Source organism: Peromyscus californicus, unplaced genomic scaffold (assembly GCF_007827085.1).
Source record: "Peromyscus californicus insignis strain IS unplaced genomic scaffold, ASM782708v3 Scaffold_7__1_contigs__length_154581171, whole genome shotgun sequence".
In the NCBI taxonomy this organism is placed as follows: Eukaryota; Metazoa; Chordata; class Mammalia; order Rodentia; family Cricetidae; genus Peromyscus; species Peromyscus californicus.
In genome coordinates this window covers 141,978,837-141,995,128 of record NW_026294595.1, presented here as the reverse complement: position 1 = coordinate 141,995,128, position 16,292 = coordinate 141,978,837, and the positions used below count along the sequence as shown (strand labels likewise).

Here is a 16,292-nt window from a genome sequence, read left to right as displayed (position 1 = left end):
CCACTTCTCCAACTAGTTAGTGCTGGTCCTGTGTGGGCCTAGGGCAGGTACCAGCAGGTGATGTGTGGTCATGGTCACAATTACTGGACTGAGTCTAAAGAATGGTGCTTTGTAGCACCTCTCTGCTGTCTCGTGCCTCTTTCTCAGTGTTTCCTGAGCCTTTTGAGGGTGTGGTCAAGGAGTTTGCTCAGGGCTATTCTGATAGCTGGGTAGTTGTCTTTGGCTTGTCCGATCACGGATTTGTGGACATTGTCCCTAGGAACAGTTATTAGATATACACACGCACGTAGGAGAAGTGACTGGTGAGCCCCAAACGCCCTAAGTAATTTGCCAGGGACCCTTGTGTCTCTGCTGACCACGGTGGCCGAGTGACTGTGGATGCGGCTTCTCCTTTCCCTGCTGAGTCTCTTCATAGAGAAGGGTTGAGCCTTACGCTATTTGGACACTCGTCTGCCATATTGGAAGGGCAGGGTGGCAGCAGCAACAGTGGGAACAGCTGCCAGGCTGGAGCAGTTGAAGAAAAGCTGATCCAAGCAGCCCTGAGCCCCCTTTACATCCCTCTCCTGCTCTACACACCCAGGGCATCCCAAGGCCCAGGACCTCCTCATGGGGAGAGAATGTGGGCACAGGTCCCCCCAGGCCAGCCCCTTCCTCCAAATCTGGAGCCTGGAGTCTGGCTGTGACCTGGTGAGGCCCCACTCCCAGGAAATCAGGGGCTTGTCCGGGCCTGACCCAGGGCCAGGAGGACCTTGTGTGGTGACTGGCCCTCCATGCCAGGACCTACACACTTGGCCTTCTGGATCTAATGTCTGGATGAAGCTTGCAGGGGTTGGTAATAGATTACCTGGATAATGACCTAATGACAGATGGATTTAGTGACTGTCGTGGGCAAGTGCTCAGTTACTTCCACCCCATTCAACAGATAAAGAATTGGAGGCTCAGAGGGGGAAAGAAGCTTGTCCAAGGCCACACAGCTAAAGAATAAAATCACTGAGACTCGAACCCAAGTCCCCAACCAGCTTATAAATGAATATAGAGCTGTAAATGAATATAGAGAAATAAAAGCAGTAACGGTTAAGAGCGAGTGTGTGACACACTGATCTAAGTGTGTGACACTCTGACCTAAGGGCCTACAGTGGATTCCACCTCAGTCTTGCAGTGACGGCCATCTTACCAAGGTAGGAAACAGGGAAACAGGCACTGAGTCTGACTTCACTAACATTTGGAAGTTCCCCAGGCAGGAAGGGTGGCCCCGACTCTAAGGGCTTTGGTGGTCTGGAAGAAACAAGCCTTGTCAATGAGATTAGGGGAACCCCTGGGTTGCCTGGACACACATGTGCAGATGTTCGGTGTAGGCACACAGAGAGGGAGGTGGTACCTTGGGCTCCCTACTCGCACCACAGCAGCAAGACACACACACCCCCAGGAGTGAATGCCCCTCTCTCTTCCCTGAGATCTGGGACTAGGGCTCGGATGCCTTGTCTCTGGTGCACAGAGATACAGCCTTGGAGCAACAAACTATGGGTCTATAAGTTGCTCCTGTCACAGACGATTCTCTTTGCGGGACTGCCCAGAGTTCTCTGGGGCTGGAAATGGGAGCAGGTTTCCCCTGCCAGCCTCGGAGAAAACAGAATCTCCCAGCTCTTAAAGGGACAGACCCCAACATCCGTTCCAGAGATGGGAGCCCATACCAGCAGGATTCAGCCTAAGGCCATGCCTGTACTGCCCAACCTCAAGATCATTGTGTGCCCAGCCGGGGCTAATGATGACACAGGACCCTGCTCCAGGGCTACAACTGACCTGTCCCAGAGTTTCACGATCTCAGCACTGTTGACTTTGGGGCCTGGATAATGATCTCTTTCTAGGGGCTACCTGGTACATTATGGGATGCTGGCCTTGGCTTCTGTCTGCCTGATGTCAACTGCACCCCTCTCATGGGCTGTAGCAACCAAATACTTCTGAGAAATTGCTAAAGTGTCCCCTAGGGCGAGACCCCTAGGACATAGCCTCATTGTACAAACAAGGACACTGAGGCAGGGAAAGGGCCAGGGCTCGAGGCCAAGGGCAGCAGAGCTGGGCACAGCTGCTCTTGGACAGCGCTGACATACCTGTCTTGGCTGTCTAATGCATCTATCGCTAGGCGGGCACAACGGGCAGGTTTGCGTGTCACTTCGTAGAATGTGACTGAAATAAAGATGGTGAGTGTGGGTTTTTCCCAGAGAAGTGTAGGTAACGGGAATACACCCTGGTGTCAGGCCGACAGAAACGGGCTTTGTTTGGGAGTCCTGATGTTTAGTGCTGACAACTGCAGAAAAGCCAAGTCATGGGAAGAGGGTGACGCCCCGTCTGTGGCCTGTCATTCAGGTTCACAGCGTGGCAAGCGGGGAGGCGGGTGGGAGGTGAGCTCTCGCTCCTCACTGGGCCAGTGTGTGCTGATCCTCTGCCAGTCACAGGCACTTGTCGTGTTTGATGCCACTCCCTGAGCTGGAGCAGGGGCGCAGAGAAAGCTGAGGGTCAGCTCTCTTCCCAGGCACTTACAGATTATGGGCAGCAATGGGCACATCTGCACATGTGTGTGCATGCACACATACACATATTCCCACACATGTACACACACATACACACATATATACACTCACATACACATATACATACATACATACATAAACTCACACATGCATACACACAGACACACACTCACACCCGACTGGAATGAGATGTCAGTATCCCCGAGGTTCGGCAGTACAATGCAGGACTCTGAAGAGGGAGTGGCCCTCGTATCTAGGGAAAGAGAGATGATGTCAGAGAAGAGGAGGGGGCCACACAGGCCTGTTTTCTATTTGCTGTTGCTTCGGGAGAGTGAGGGGTTGGTTGGTAGGTTGGTTTTATTTTATTTATTGATGTGTGTGTGTGAGAGAGAGAGAGAGAGACACACAGAGAGAGAGAGAGAGAGAGAGAGAGAGAGAGAGAGAGAGAGAGAGAGAGAGAGAGAGAGAGAGAGAAAGAGAGGAGGGTCTCATGTAACCCAGGCAGGCCTCAAATTCACTATGTGGCCAAGTGGCCAAGGATGACTGTGAACTCCTGTCCTTCCTGCCCCAGCCTCCAGGGTGCTGGGATTCCAGGTGTTCACCACCACATCTGGTTCGTGTATTGAGGGGGCTGGAACCCACAGCCTCCCTCATGCGGCCAACACTCTGATAACTGAGTCCCTACCGTGACCTCCTCCGATCTTCTATGGCCTCTCGTCTACAACTCGGGAGGCACCTGTGATGCTTGGAATTGCCACGTGACCATTTAGTTCCCACCCCCCCACAAGCCGTTTGCTTCCTGGATCCCTGAGCAGACTCTCTAGGATGAGCTGACTGAGCTTGAATTTTCTGTGCACCTCAAGTCCAGTCAGCCACAGGCAAGAATGTAAGCCTGTGAGCCACCCCAGCCCCAGGCAGAAGGGGGAGGTGCAGGCATTATGACAGACAGGCGAAGGGTTTCAGTTTTGCACTGAGAAGTCTGGGAAATGTATTAAGCAGAAACTAATGTCTCTGGGCTTATATTTTTATAGAAAGGCTCCCAAAGCCGTTCATTATAACTACTCGCAGATGGATTCATTAATCTCAACAAATATCCATCGAGCCCCTTCTCTTGGCCAATCCTCTTCTATAATCATCGTGTGTGTGTGTGTGTGTGTGTGTGTGTGTGTGTGTGTGTGTGTGTGTGTGTGTGTATGCACATGAGGGCATTGCTATAGAGGCCATGGACATCACATCCCCTGGAACTAGAGTTACAGATGGTTAGGACTCTGGGACGCAAACTCGGGTCCTCTGGAAAAACAGCAAGTATGCCAAACCACTGAGCTGCCCTCTCACCCCTCCATGTGACTTTCAACACACTTAAGACCTCATGCTGAGGAATCAGAGGAATCTGGGTCCAAATCCTGGCTCTGCCATATCCTGTGTTTTGTAATTTTATTCACTTATTTTATATGTTTGGGTGTGTTGTCTGCATGTATGTCTATGCGCCGCATGTGTGTGCAGTACTCACAGAGCCCAAAAGAGGTTTGCCTGAAAAAGGAGTTTCAGACAGTTATGAGCACTGGGGATTGAACCCAGGTCCTCTAGAAGAGCAGTCAGTGCTCTTAACCACTGAGCCATCTCTCCAGCTCCTCATGTGCTGAGTTTCACTGTTCAGCAGAGCTAATTAATGACACTTCCTTTGGTATATGGGGCTGGGAGGTGGTGTCTCATAAAGCCCAGGCTGGCCTTGTATTCCTGACCCTCCTGCCTCAGCCTCACAAGTGCTGAGCTTACAAGAGTGTGTCTCCACATCTGTCTTCAGTGGAGTGAATAACACTTAATAGGATTGACATAGCAGCGAGATATGGGCTGTGCTTGTTGGTATTACCAGTCACCCCAGGACTTGGGAGGTAGAGACAGGAACGTTGGAAGGGAAAGGCCCCAGCCTGGGTAACAAGGTGAGTCCCTGTCTGCAAAAATAAATGAGATAAGCCATAAAAAGTGCTTGGCTCAGCGTTCAGCCCTGGGCACCAGCACTGCACCCCAGAATTATGTCCACAGTCACTCTTGGCCCCCTGACAATTTTGTAGATAACACTTTATTGAGAGACAGCCAATGCATCCATTCTCTTTCTCTCCAGCCTGCTACTACTGCAGAGTTGTATGGCTGCAACACGATGCACCAGCCAACACTTTTACTCTCTGGGATTTGTAGAGAGAGTTTGCTTGCTGACAAGCTTGAAATTGTTCTCATTTTCTAGCCTCGGTTTTCACATCTGTGTCATAAATGGGTTTGCAGAAATTATCTTTTCCAACTGTCGAGATGTGAAAATGCACTCAAATGCTGTGATGACCATGTGTGAAGGTCATGCTTTCTGGGTGCTGACTGAGCCCACTCCTCTCCTCACAGGGAGTTGCTGGGTGCTGACTGAGCCTACTCCTCTCCTCACAGGGAGTTGCTGGGTGCTGACTGAGCCCGCTCCCCTCCTCACAGGGAGTTGCTGGGTGCTGACTGAGCCCTCTCTTCTCCCTGCAGATCCTGGCCATCATCTCCATCATGTTCATCGTCCTTTCTACCATTGCCCTATCACTCAACACACTGCCTGAGCTGCAGAGCCTGGATGAGTTTGGCCAGAGCACGGACAACCCGCAGCTGGCACATGTGGAAGCGGTATGCATTGCATGGTTCACCATGGAGTACTTACTGCGCTTCCTGTCCTCGCCCAAGAAATGGAAGTTTTTTAAGGGCCCTCTCAATGCCATTGACTTACTGGCCATCCTGCCCTACTACGTCACCATCTTCCTTACGGAATCCAACAAGAGTGTGCTGCAGTTCCAGAATGTACGCCGCGTGGTCCAGATCTTCCGAATCATGCGCATCCTTCGCATCCTGAAGCTGGCTCGCCATTCCACCGGCCTGCAGTCCCTGGGTTTCACACTGCGCAGAAGCTACAACGAGCTGGGCTTGCTCATCCTCTTTCTCGCCATGGGCATCATGATCTTCTCCAGCTTGGTCTTCTTTGCTGAGAAGGATGAGGATGACACCAAGTTCAAAAGCATCCCTGCCTCTTTCTGGTGGGCCACCATCACCATGACAACCGTTGGGTATGGAGACATCTACCCTAAGACTCTCCTGGGGAAGATCGTGGGGGGCCTCTGCTGCATCGCTGGGGTCCTAGTGATTGCTCTTCCCATTCCCATTATCGTTAACAACTTCTCAGAGTTCTACAAGGAGCAGAAGCGGCAGGAGAAAGCCATCAAGCGGAGAGAGGCTTTGGAGAGAGCCAAGAGAAATGGCAGCATCGTGTCCATGAACATGAAGGATGCCTTCGCCCGGAGCATCGAGATGATGGACATCGTGGTGGAGAAAAATGGAGAGAACATGTCTAAGAAAGATAAAATGCAAGATAACCACCTGTCTCCCAACAAGTGGAAATGGACCAAGAGGGCACTGTCCGAGACCAGCTCAAGCAAGTCCTTTGAAACCAAGGAGCAGGGGTCCCCTGAGAAGGCCAGATCGTCTTCCAGTCCTCAGCATCTGAATGTCCAGCAGTTGGAAGACATGTACAATAAGATGGCCAAGACACAGTCCCAACCCATCCTCAATACCAAGGAGATGGCACCGCAGAGCAAGCCGACCGAAGAGCTGGAGATGGGAAGCATGCCCAGCCCCGTGGCCCCTCTGCCCACGCGCACAGAAGGCGTCATCGACATGCGAAGCATGTCCAGCATTGACAGCTTCATCAGCTGTGCCACGGACTTCCCTGAAGCCACCCGATTCTCCCACAGTCCTCTGGCATCCCTCTCCAGCAAGGCTGGGGGCAGCACAGCTCCAGAGGTAGGCTGGCGGGGGGCTCTGGGTGCCAGTGGTGGGAGACTCGTTGAGGCCCACACCACTCCTGAAGCCAGTCACCCTGGTTTCTTCGTTGAGAGCCCCAGGAGTTCCATGAAGACCAACAACCCCATGAAGCTCCGGGCACTCAAGGTCAACTTCATGGAGGGTGATCCCAGCCCGCTGCTGCCCTCTCTGGGGATGTACCACGATCCTCTTAGGAACAGAGGAGGTGCAGCGGCTGCGGTCGCAGGACTGGAGTGCGCCTCACTTTTAGACAAGCCTGTGCTGAGCCCAGAGTCCTCTATCTATACTACAGCAAGTGCCAGGACACCCCCTCGCTCCCCTGAGAAACAGACAGCAATGGCTTTCAACTTTGAGGCGGGCGTCCACCAGTACATAGACACGGACACAGATGATGAGGGTCAGCCGCTCTACAGCGTGGACTCCAGTCCTCCCAAGAGTCTCCATGGGAGCACCAGCCCCAAGTTCAGCATTGGAGCTAGAACAGAGAAGAACCATTTTGAAAGCTCCCCCTTGCCCACCTCCCCCAAGTTCTTAAGGCCGAACTGTGTCTACTCCTCAGAAGGGTTGACTGGGAAAGGCCCCGGAGCTCAAGAGAAGTGCAGACTGGAGAACCACACCTCCCCCGATGTGCACCTGCTGCCCGGGGGAGGAGCGCACGGGAGCACTCGGGATCAGAGCATCTGAGCTGCCCACCGCGGAGGGGAATTTGCAGGAGAAATCAAGGCGGGGAGGGGGATGCTCGGCTTGCTGCTGCTGAGTTCTGTGTGACCTCGGAGACACAAGACCCCTGCAGAGCCCCAACAACAGGAGAGACCCTGAGAGCCGTGACAGGCCTATGGACACGTAACCAGCCAAGCCACAGGGACCATACCTCCTGACAGCACCTTCCTGAGATGACGTAAGCGGAGCTCACAGCCACTAAGACCTAGCCTAGGCCACCCACTCTTCTTGAGGCTCTCCCGGCCTCTGAGTGCGCCATCTCTATCTCTCGTGGCTTCAGCTGGAGGAGGGCGTTGGAACAAGGGGCTGCCCGTGAAAGAATGGGTTGACAAAGTAGTACTGGGTGTTGCCTAGCCACCTCCAAGAACACTGCCCTCTGTGGCAGGGGACAGGGGACACTTTGATCCTGAGGAATTCTCCACTCCATCAGCCATGGTCCCGGCGCATAACCCTTTTGAAGCAAGCAGCTTGGCTGATTCAGTATTCTGTGGTGCCCAGGGCTTTATTCTGGGACGCTGTAAGGGTGAGCTGACAATTTGGACTCAATTCTTTCTGCCCTCCTGGCAATCAAGGAAGGGTTCAGGACGGTTGGGACCCAGCCAAGGGGATAAACCAGACCACCGCTTTTAGGGCTGTCACAGGAATGAGCGTTCCAAACAGCACTAGCCTGAACTCAAAAGATACGTGAGCGTCAAATATGCAAACAAGACAGATTATTCAAAGAGACTGTGTGACTGAAGAACAGCATTAAAAAAATAATAAATTTCATTTTCTACATGAAAAAAAGGAAAAAAAAAAAAAAACCCTCACTGAACTGCCCTGTGCAGGCTTCTGACTACTTTTTGTTGTGGTGGGGAACGTGGGAACACATCTACTATGAGAGACGTTCTTTTTTTTTTTTTTTTTTGTTTCCTGTGGTATTCAAGCTAAAAAATAATAATAAGTTAATAAAAAGCACTTTATGTTTTTCTAATCTAGGCTCTACCAGGGACAGTGTCAAGATCTCACACTCTAAATCAAGCACTATTTCCCGTGGGCCGCGTGGTGGCCCTGCACTTGGGGTATTTCTTGTGCCCATTTCTGGCCACAGTGAGTCTCACTGTCCCCACATTAGAGTCCGGGGCTCCTCCATAGCCCCTCAGGATCACCCCTCATCCCTCATGGGTCAGGAGGGGTCCTTAGCCCTCGGGGCAGAGCTCTCTTAAAGTCCCGTGTGCAAGAGACACACATGTCTCAGAAGGGCGCAGCAACTGGGGGTCGGGAATCGTACTGTTCTTTCTTGTCAACCAGCCATTGTGTGTCCTGTGTCACTGTCCTGAAAGCCCGATGCTCTTTCCTGCAGCCATCTAGGCAGACGGCACAGCCAAAAGCAATAAGTACCCATGTGTGTCCCTAGAGGTTCTGATGTGCTTCCTGGTGTCGGTCTTCCTGTCCTAACGTGTTGACCTGGCGGTGTCCTGCCTGCTTGTAACCCAGTGGCACAGTGTTGTTGGCCTTCCTCAGTGACATCAGTCCGCACAATGCTATAGTTAATGGCTGTGTATCAGTAGAGATGGTGTTATCGGTCAGCCTGTCTGTAGTACAATGGGGCAATGTGGTTTTCTTACTATAGTGTTAGTGGATAATGTCCCAAATGCTGTAGCGTCCTCCTCCCTGTCCTCAGAACAGTGACAGGCATGTGTCTTCCTGATGGAGCAATGACATGATATTGATCACCTGTCCTAGTATAATTTATGGCTGGTCTGCCCAATAGTTCAATGGCATGATCCACCCATCAGCACACTTCCATCACAATGTTCTGCCTCCTGTTTCCATGGCTGAGGTCAGGCCACCTATCACAGGTAGAATGCTAAAGGGTTATACACCAACCTTAAGCAAAGTGTTTTCTGCAGTTCACGACACCTCTCAGCACTTCTGGGGACCAGGGTCCCCTCCGTCCAGAGGGTGCACCTTGGTGTTTGCTGTGAGTGAAGAAAACCGAGAAGTCCACTGTCTGATCGGCCTCAGAGCTTTCTCAAAACAGATGCAGAGGGGCTGAGACAGTGAAGGTCACCCTGAACAGCAGCGCCCTGGAGGCAGGAAGCAGGCGGGGACTCCAGGGCCCCCGATGAGCTCAGCCTGGTGCTGGGGGCCTGTTGGTGTGACCGTGGGACCGTTCTGCTGACCATCTTTCATGTCTCTTTGTTTCTTCATCACCATAGATGTTACCCAGCAGCACAAATGTGAAACTTCAGGGAAAACAAACCAACGCTTTTTGATAAAAAGTAAATAGTTGTGATTTCCGATTCAGATATTTTTAGAGCTATCTGTAAAAACTCCTACTGATGATATAGTCTATTTTACATATCAGGAAGTAAACATGTCTTAACATAGCCATATATAGCCAGAAGGAAGTTACTGTCCCCTTCTTCAAATCAAGGCATTTCATTTGTCGGTTAAGCCGAAGGCCAGTGTACAGAGTAGAACTGATTTCTTTCTTTTCTAAGAACTACTTGGTGCGACTCTCCTTGTAACCAAAGGCCCCTCTGCCTTGTGTCATGTAGGACCTGGCTGTCCCTTCCTCCTGTGTTTTGTGTGACCTTAAAGTAGCACTTTATAGAGTAAATGGAGGACAAATTCAGAACCCCCTTCCTAACTGAAGAAACAGAGTCTGACAGAATTCCTACAGAAACAACCATCAAAACTCAATGTAAACTATGCGTAACAGTTTTCTGCTTTATTTTGGGTTTTGCTGGTTTGTTGTTTTTGCTGTTGCTGTTGTTTTTTGTTTTCCCCCCACTTATATGTGTGTGTACTGTGGGAATATAGCTTTTCCTCCGTGTGTGACTCAAGTTAGAATGCTGTAAATTTTCCTACCAGCCCTCCCCCTGCTGACAAGGGACGCTGAGTTTCATTCCACACATACCCATCCTGGGTACCTGGGTTTACATGCTCTGGGAAAGGTGGAGAAGAGTCACCAAGATGAAGCGGTGTCTGCCAGAAAGGTCTCGGTAGTGAAGAGGGAAGCCAGGGTGTGGAGGCAGAGGCTACCTGAACTTGGTGGTCCATTTCCGCCTGTCCTGAACCAACCACAGCAAAAGGGAGTGAGGTACCATCAACAACACCAAGGTTACGGTCCAGTTATGAAATCAACAGGACTGTCAAGAACCCAGCAGAACTTGAGTTCCAGTACCCATCCCATCATCAGGAAAGCCAGGCATAGGGCAGCTGTGTGTGCCCTTCACACTGGGAAAACCTGACCCATGGGAGAGGTGAATCAGTCTTCTCACCTTTTTATCATTGGATGTCCCCAAGACAGCAGGTCTGAGGCTGCAGACTTCTCTCTGGGATTCCATCTTAAGCACATTTAGAGGAGAAAGAGAAAAAGAAGAGAGAACATTGGTCATCAAGGAGAGAGGAAATACCCAAATGATGAGGAAGCCATCCTTAATCCCCTCTGCTCACCCCCAATGGTTGCCAGGAGTACAAGCTTTTTCCAACGGAGTCTCGCCTTCTTGTCCACCTCCTCCGTGTTCCATAGCTCCTCGTCTTGGCCCCTTCTCCTGAGAAGATCCGTGTTTCTAAGGAGAAGAAAAACAACAACAAGAAGACACAACAGCATCCTCTTCTATACAACTGTAATGTATTGTCAATATTTGTAATTATTATGTATTTGTCTGACTCTGGTCATGGCTGGAATGTCTAGTCCATGAACAAGGGGATATTTAAAATTCATCACAGACAAGGGTCCCTAAAGCCAGGTCTCTCTATATATTTATAGATATATAAATATCTCTCCTTTCCTCATTTCTCTGCCAACTTGTCTCAAGTAAAGTAACTACAGGCCACACTGAATCAAAAGAGGACACACAGAAAAGCTTCTAGAACATGCTCCTTCAGAGATGTACTTTGCGTGTGTGTAGCTGAGAAGTTGGCAGAAGAAAGAATGGGCTCCCAGGTCTCCAACAGGACAACAGAACACTCCAGCCCCAGGCATTTCCTAACCTATTATTGTTTATAGGACAACACTCAAATGCTTTCATGTCGCCAGGCCAGGGCCGTCCAAACCAGCCCTGGCCACACCTGGAAATAAGAGTTACCTCTGCATTTTCTGTTGCTGTTTCTTCTGGCTCTAGAAGCATCTATATACTAGGACATCCACATATCTCAGAGTAGTCTATTTTTTTGTTCAGATAAATATATATATATATGTATTTTTAGTATATTTATAATAGGACAACTTAGTCTAATTTCTTTTGTAACAGTAATATCTTGGGGGTTTTATCGTTGCTCATTCGCATAGCTGGTCTTTTCTGCTCTTCATCATTCCTTCCCACTGTCCCTTGGGCTGTTTTTTTTTTTTTTTTTTTTCTTTTCTTCTGTTGGATTCTGGTTGTTAGGAGGTGAGGAAAGACAGGGGTTTGACATCCTGGAAGACTGTGTTCCTGGCCCCTCGGGGGCGGTGCCGTGAGGGGGGTGGGGAATCTGTGTCTTTCCTCATCACATCTGCGATCAGGTCTGGCTATCACTCTTAAGAATCCAGGTGTGCAGGAGCAAGCCAGGTGAAGCAGAGGTGTAGTTGGGACCTGGGCTGCCCAGAGCTTAGGCCTTACCCTCCCAGGATCTTAAAGAACCGAGTTTCTGGTTCCTAAAAATACTGGAACCAAGACCCTCCTGCAAGCAGACTTGTCTCTGATCACTAAGCTCAGGAACACTCCTGAGTTCCTCTTGGCCAGACTGTCCCCATGTCCAGCATCCTGCTTCCCAGGGCCACCAACTGGATCCAGGGACCAGAGCATGTGCAGGCTCTGGCAAACTTCAGAGGAATGTACTGCATCTCCGATCCCTTTCTCACAGTCTCACCAAAAACCAGTGGCCAGACAGCCTTTTAGCCAAAAGTTGAGGAGCGACAGTCCAAAGCTGCAATCTTCCTGCCAGTCCTTCTCAGCTGCGCCAAGAGTGAAATTGGGGGCAAGGCCAGCAGTATTTTTCCAGCTTCCACTTTTCCAAGCCTCTAGTCCTTGGTCAGTCCTGAACATTCATCTGTGAGGCAATTTTGAGTCTAGGGGCAGGTGATGGACAGATACCACATGGAGTGAAAGGTTCTCCATCAGTCACTTACATGGAACAGCAAAGAAAGCCAATCAGATTGCCTCCCGTGCCCAACGGGTCACCTGCCTGCCTCAGCTCTGGGCTCTGAGCTCCATCAGCATCAGATATTTGAGTGGAGCCAGGACCATCTCCATCCCCAACAGTGATGATGTCCCCCACCAAAAGAACCCCAAGAGGATGCTAACCCAAACACAAATTCATTATCCTGGTGGTTGGATTTTCTTTTCTTCCCTTTGGTTTTGTTCTGTTTTGTGGTGTTGGGAAATCTAACCAGGGCCTTGGCTGTGTCGGACAAGTGCTCGACCCCTGAGCTACATCCCCAGCCCCTGGATGTATTGTTTTGGAATGTAATTCTTACCGGTTTCCCCAGCCCTAAAATTCCTGGTAATCTGGTTTGTTCCAGAGCCAAATAAAACAGGCAAGATTGTGTGTGTGTGTGTGTGTGTGTGTGTGTAACTTTTGCATAAGAACAAAATTTAAAAGTTCTGTCCTGATATTTCCCAGGTTTCCTACCCAGATAAGTAAACACTGGCTGTCTTCCCAAGAAAGAGGGGGTATGCTCTGACCTTCTCTCCTTGCCTTAGAATTCCTCTCAAAATTTCCAAATGGCAATTTGAACTGAATTTGGAAGGGACTGTTAGTCAAGTGAGCCCTCTTCTCCATGTCTAGCCCTACCTCTTTCCCTCTCAGCCAAGGTCCTGAAGAAATCTAAAAGAGAGCATGGGGCAGGGAGTTGGCCCAAGGATGTAGCCACCTAATGTGAGTTGGTCAATTATGCTCAAAGCAAGTAAGCCCTTTCTCATCAGTTAGGTGATCTGCTCATGGAATGCAGTGCATGGTGGGTAAGGAGCTCCAGATTACCTGCTGTATTACAGGTATTCACAGGGAGGCTGGATAACGCACAAAGGGCCCTGGCACTACTACAAAATTGGACTGGAAACTCAAAGCAATTCTGTGTGTGTGTGTGTGTGTGTGTGTGTGTGTGTGTGTGTGTGTGTGTGTGTGTGTGTGTGTTCTGTCCATGGCCTTGTGTGCACATGTGGGTATCTGCATGAGTGTCTTGAACATTCTGGGCCCAGGTTCAGGCCACATAGACAAGGACTTGGAGCACAGCTAGTAGGACCTCAGGTTATAGGATGGGGCCGTCCCAGGAGGCACCAAAGCAAGAGGCTTCAGCTGGCACTCAACTTCACAAGCCTGCTCCTCGGGGACCTTTCTGACCCTGCCAGTCATTCACCCAACCCATTCCCAGTGGCCTAACAAGGACCACTTGGAGATGAGATGCATGTTGCCCTTTCCCCGGCCAGCAAAGGGCCAACTCACCAAGTCCCCCCTGTGGTTGGCCACCGCATGGTGCTTCAGCCCTTCCCTAGACCCTGTGCCCTCAAAGAGATGCAGTGATAGCCCCACAAGCCAGCCACCCACTGCCCAGGCAATCCCAAAAGGCGCCATTCCAAAAGGGCTCTTTCTTCCTGTTAAATAAAATAGTGAACCTAGTCAAGATTTTTAAAGGTCTCTGCCCAAGAAATAAATCCAGAAAAATAAAAAAGGCCGAGGTAGCTGTAATTCTGCTTTACGAGAAACGGAGCTCGGGCTGTTTCTAAGAAGAGAGCCTGCTCCCCACATCCATCCCCAAAGGGCCTGCCTCCTGCTGTCCACCTCCACCCTCCCTCACTGGGCATGGTGGATGTGGAGAAGGTGGCATGTGAACTTCTGAGTGAGCCAAGTCCAGGTGGTCTCAGTGGTTTTGAAAGGCAGCATAGACCAGTAGGGCCAGGGTTGGCTGAACCATTTCTTCTAAAACTAAATTAAACGGAAACCACTTTTCAAAATCTCAGCCCACAGAAGTGTTGTCCAAGACACTCAGCTGCAGTTACAGGGCAGGTGGGGAGAAATGTGGGGGGTCCCCAATTCTGTTCCACTTAGATGTGCTCCAAGCCACACACAGAGCTCAGGCATTTCCTGCCTCCCTAGGTGAAGCTGAGTCTGGACAAGCAAAGTTGCACATAAGAGGTTCCAAGGGTTTAGCTCAATTGCACAGATCCCAGCTTCTGGGCTTCCCCAAGGTTTGAGACATCCGAGACTAGTGGGCATCCAAGAGCCAAGTGTGGTTCCAGGTACTGCAGGGCAGCTGGCCTCTTTCTCTCTAGGCCCATTTGGCTTAGTCTAAGCTAGAGGGCAGGGAGCCCCCTTTTCCTGTACCAGAAACCCACGGCCATCTGCCAGCGAGCTGTTGGCACACAGCGATCCCCCAGCCTGTGATTCGGGGAAAGTGAATGTGTGCATGGGTGTGTAGTGAAGAGGGTATTTATTGCTGGAGTCTCACCTGGCTGGGGGGTTTGCTCACTGGGAAGGGAAGAGTGGGAGTCCCTTTCTCTCTGAACTGCCCCCACTAATACCATGTCTTCTATGATCATGTTTGGAGTCACATTTGATGTTGGTAGCCTCAAACTGATAGGGGCCATGGCCTACTCAGAGTCTCCTGCCCTGAGACTGGCCAGCACCTGCTGTCTTCCTGCTTGGTCTACTTCAGTTCACAGGGAGGTCACACGGAGGCCACAGTAGCTATCCAGTAGTTCAAGCCAAGCGTCCAAAGTAGAGGGGGTCTGGGACTTGACTAGGGCAGGAGGAGCATGGGAGCCAGTGTCTGTAACTGGATCTCATTTCCTGAGTTGTAAGAATCAATGGTCTCTCCTTTTAACTGAGCCCCAAAGGCCCCCTTACAATGACAAGCACGCCAATCCCATCAGCTCAAACCCTCTGGCCCTCCCAGGACCCCACAGCAGAAGGTGTGGGTTCTCCTGCCAGCAAAGCCATTCTGATTGGCCCACACTTCAAGGGGGCCACGCCAGTCATATCAGCCATAATCCACCAGGGTCCTCAGCCACTTTTCTCCGGGTTGTGTTTATGGTCCTGTTCAACCTTCATCAGTGGAAGGCTCTAGTCCTTCCTGTACATGTGACAGTGCACATTGATGTACATGTGCTCATACATGCACATAAGTATACACACAAGGAAACCAACCAAACCCCAGTGTTGTCTTCTGCATGTGATGAGATGGACTTGTGACCCTTGTGTGACCTCCGGCTGCTGTCCTGTCTTGTAAAAAACGTTCACATGTTTAAGAATTTCCAAGCAAATGGTCCCTTAATGAAGTCTGCAGCGTTCAATAAAAGATCCGGAAAAAACAAACCTGGTGGTGTTTGACTTATTTCTGGGAGAGGGAGGAGGCTTGGGTGTCTGTAAGAAAGGCTGAATTTAGCCGGGCGGTGGTGGCGCACGCCTTTAATCCCAGCACTCGGGAGGCAGAGCCAGGCGGATCTCTGTGAGTTCGAGGCCAGCCTGGACTACCAAGTGAGTCCCAGGAAAGGCGCAAAGCTACACAGAGAAACCCTGTCTCGAAAAACCAAAAAAAAAAAGGCTGAATTTGGACTGGAGAGATGACTAAGTGGTTAAGAGAACCAGCTGCTATCCCAGAGGACCCAGGTTCAATTCCCAGCATCCACATGGCAGCTCACAACTGTCTGTAACTCCATTTCCTGGGGATCTCACATCTTCACACAGACATACAGGAAGGAAAAACATCAGTACACATAAAATAAAATAAAATAATTGAAAAAAAAAAAGGTTGAATTCTGAGTCTGAGGACCTAGAAGTTCCATGCTGGTAGCTTCACTTTCCATGGAAGAGTGAGTGCATGAAAATCACCCCCAATATCCAAGTCATCTTGGAGTGTGTCCATGAATCAAAACCCAGAGCTGGCCATGTGGCTATCATGTCCACTCTACCTAGGTACTCCTTTCCCATAAAAATGTTTCACCATAGATGAGGCAAAGTTACACACCTGTCACCCCAGCACTCCTGAGAGTGAAAGCAAGAGCATCAGCGTTCCCAGTAACTCAGTCTCCCACAGCCCAAAACAAAACAAAAGCCAGAGAAGGTAGCAGGCTATGACCCACAGGGCCAAGAGGCTGACAGATGTGCAAAGCAACCTGGATTCCAGGAATAAGGGAAGTGGTGGGCGTGGCCAGCTGGAGGACACACCCACCACGCTCTCATCTCCAGCTGGTTCTTATCTCCTAGGGACCTAGGATAGCAATGCCACATCTTACA

The 16,292-nt window shown here is 50.4% G+C and overlaps 1 protein-coding gene across 2 annotated transcripts in view; it reads left to right on the top strand.

Moving 5' to 3' along the window:
• Kcnb1 (potassium voltage-gated channel subfamily B member 1) overlaps window positions 1-15,371 on the top strand; it is a 91,808-nt gene extending 76,437 nt beyond the window's left edge. For both annotated transcript variants that reach the window (XM_052725439.1, XM_052725441.1), the window contains exon 3: window positions 5,046-15,371. In XM_052725439.1, coding sequence (XP_052581399.1) covers window positions 5,046-7,052 — 2,007 coding nt within the window. In that variant the 3' untranslated portion in view covers window positions 7,053-15,371. The remainder of the gene's footprint in view (window positions 1-5,045) is intronic.
• The last annotated feature ends 921 nt before the right edge of the window (window positions 15,372-16,292 follow it).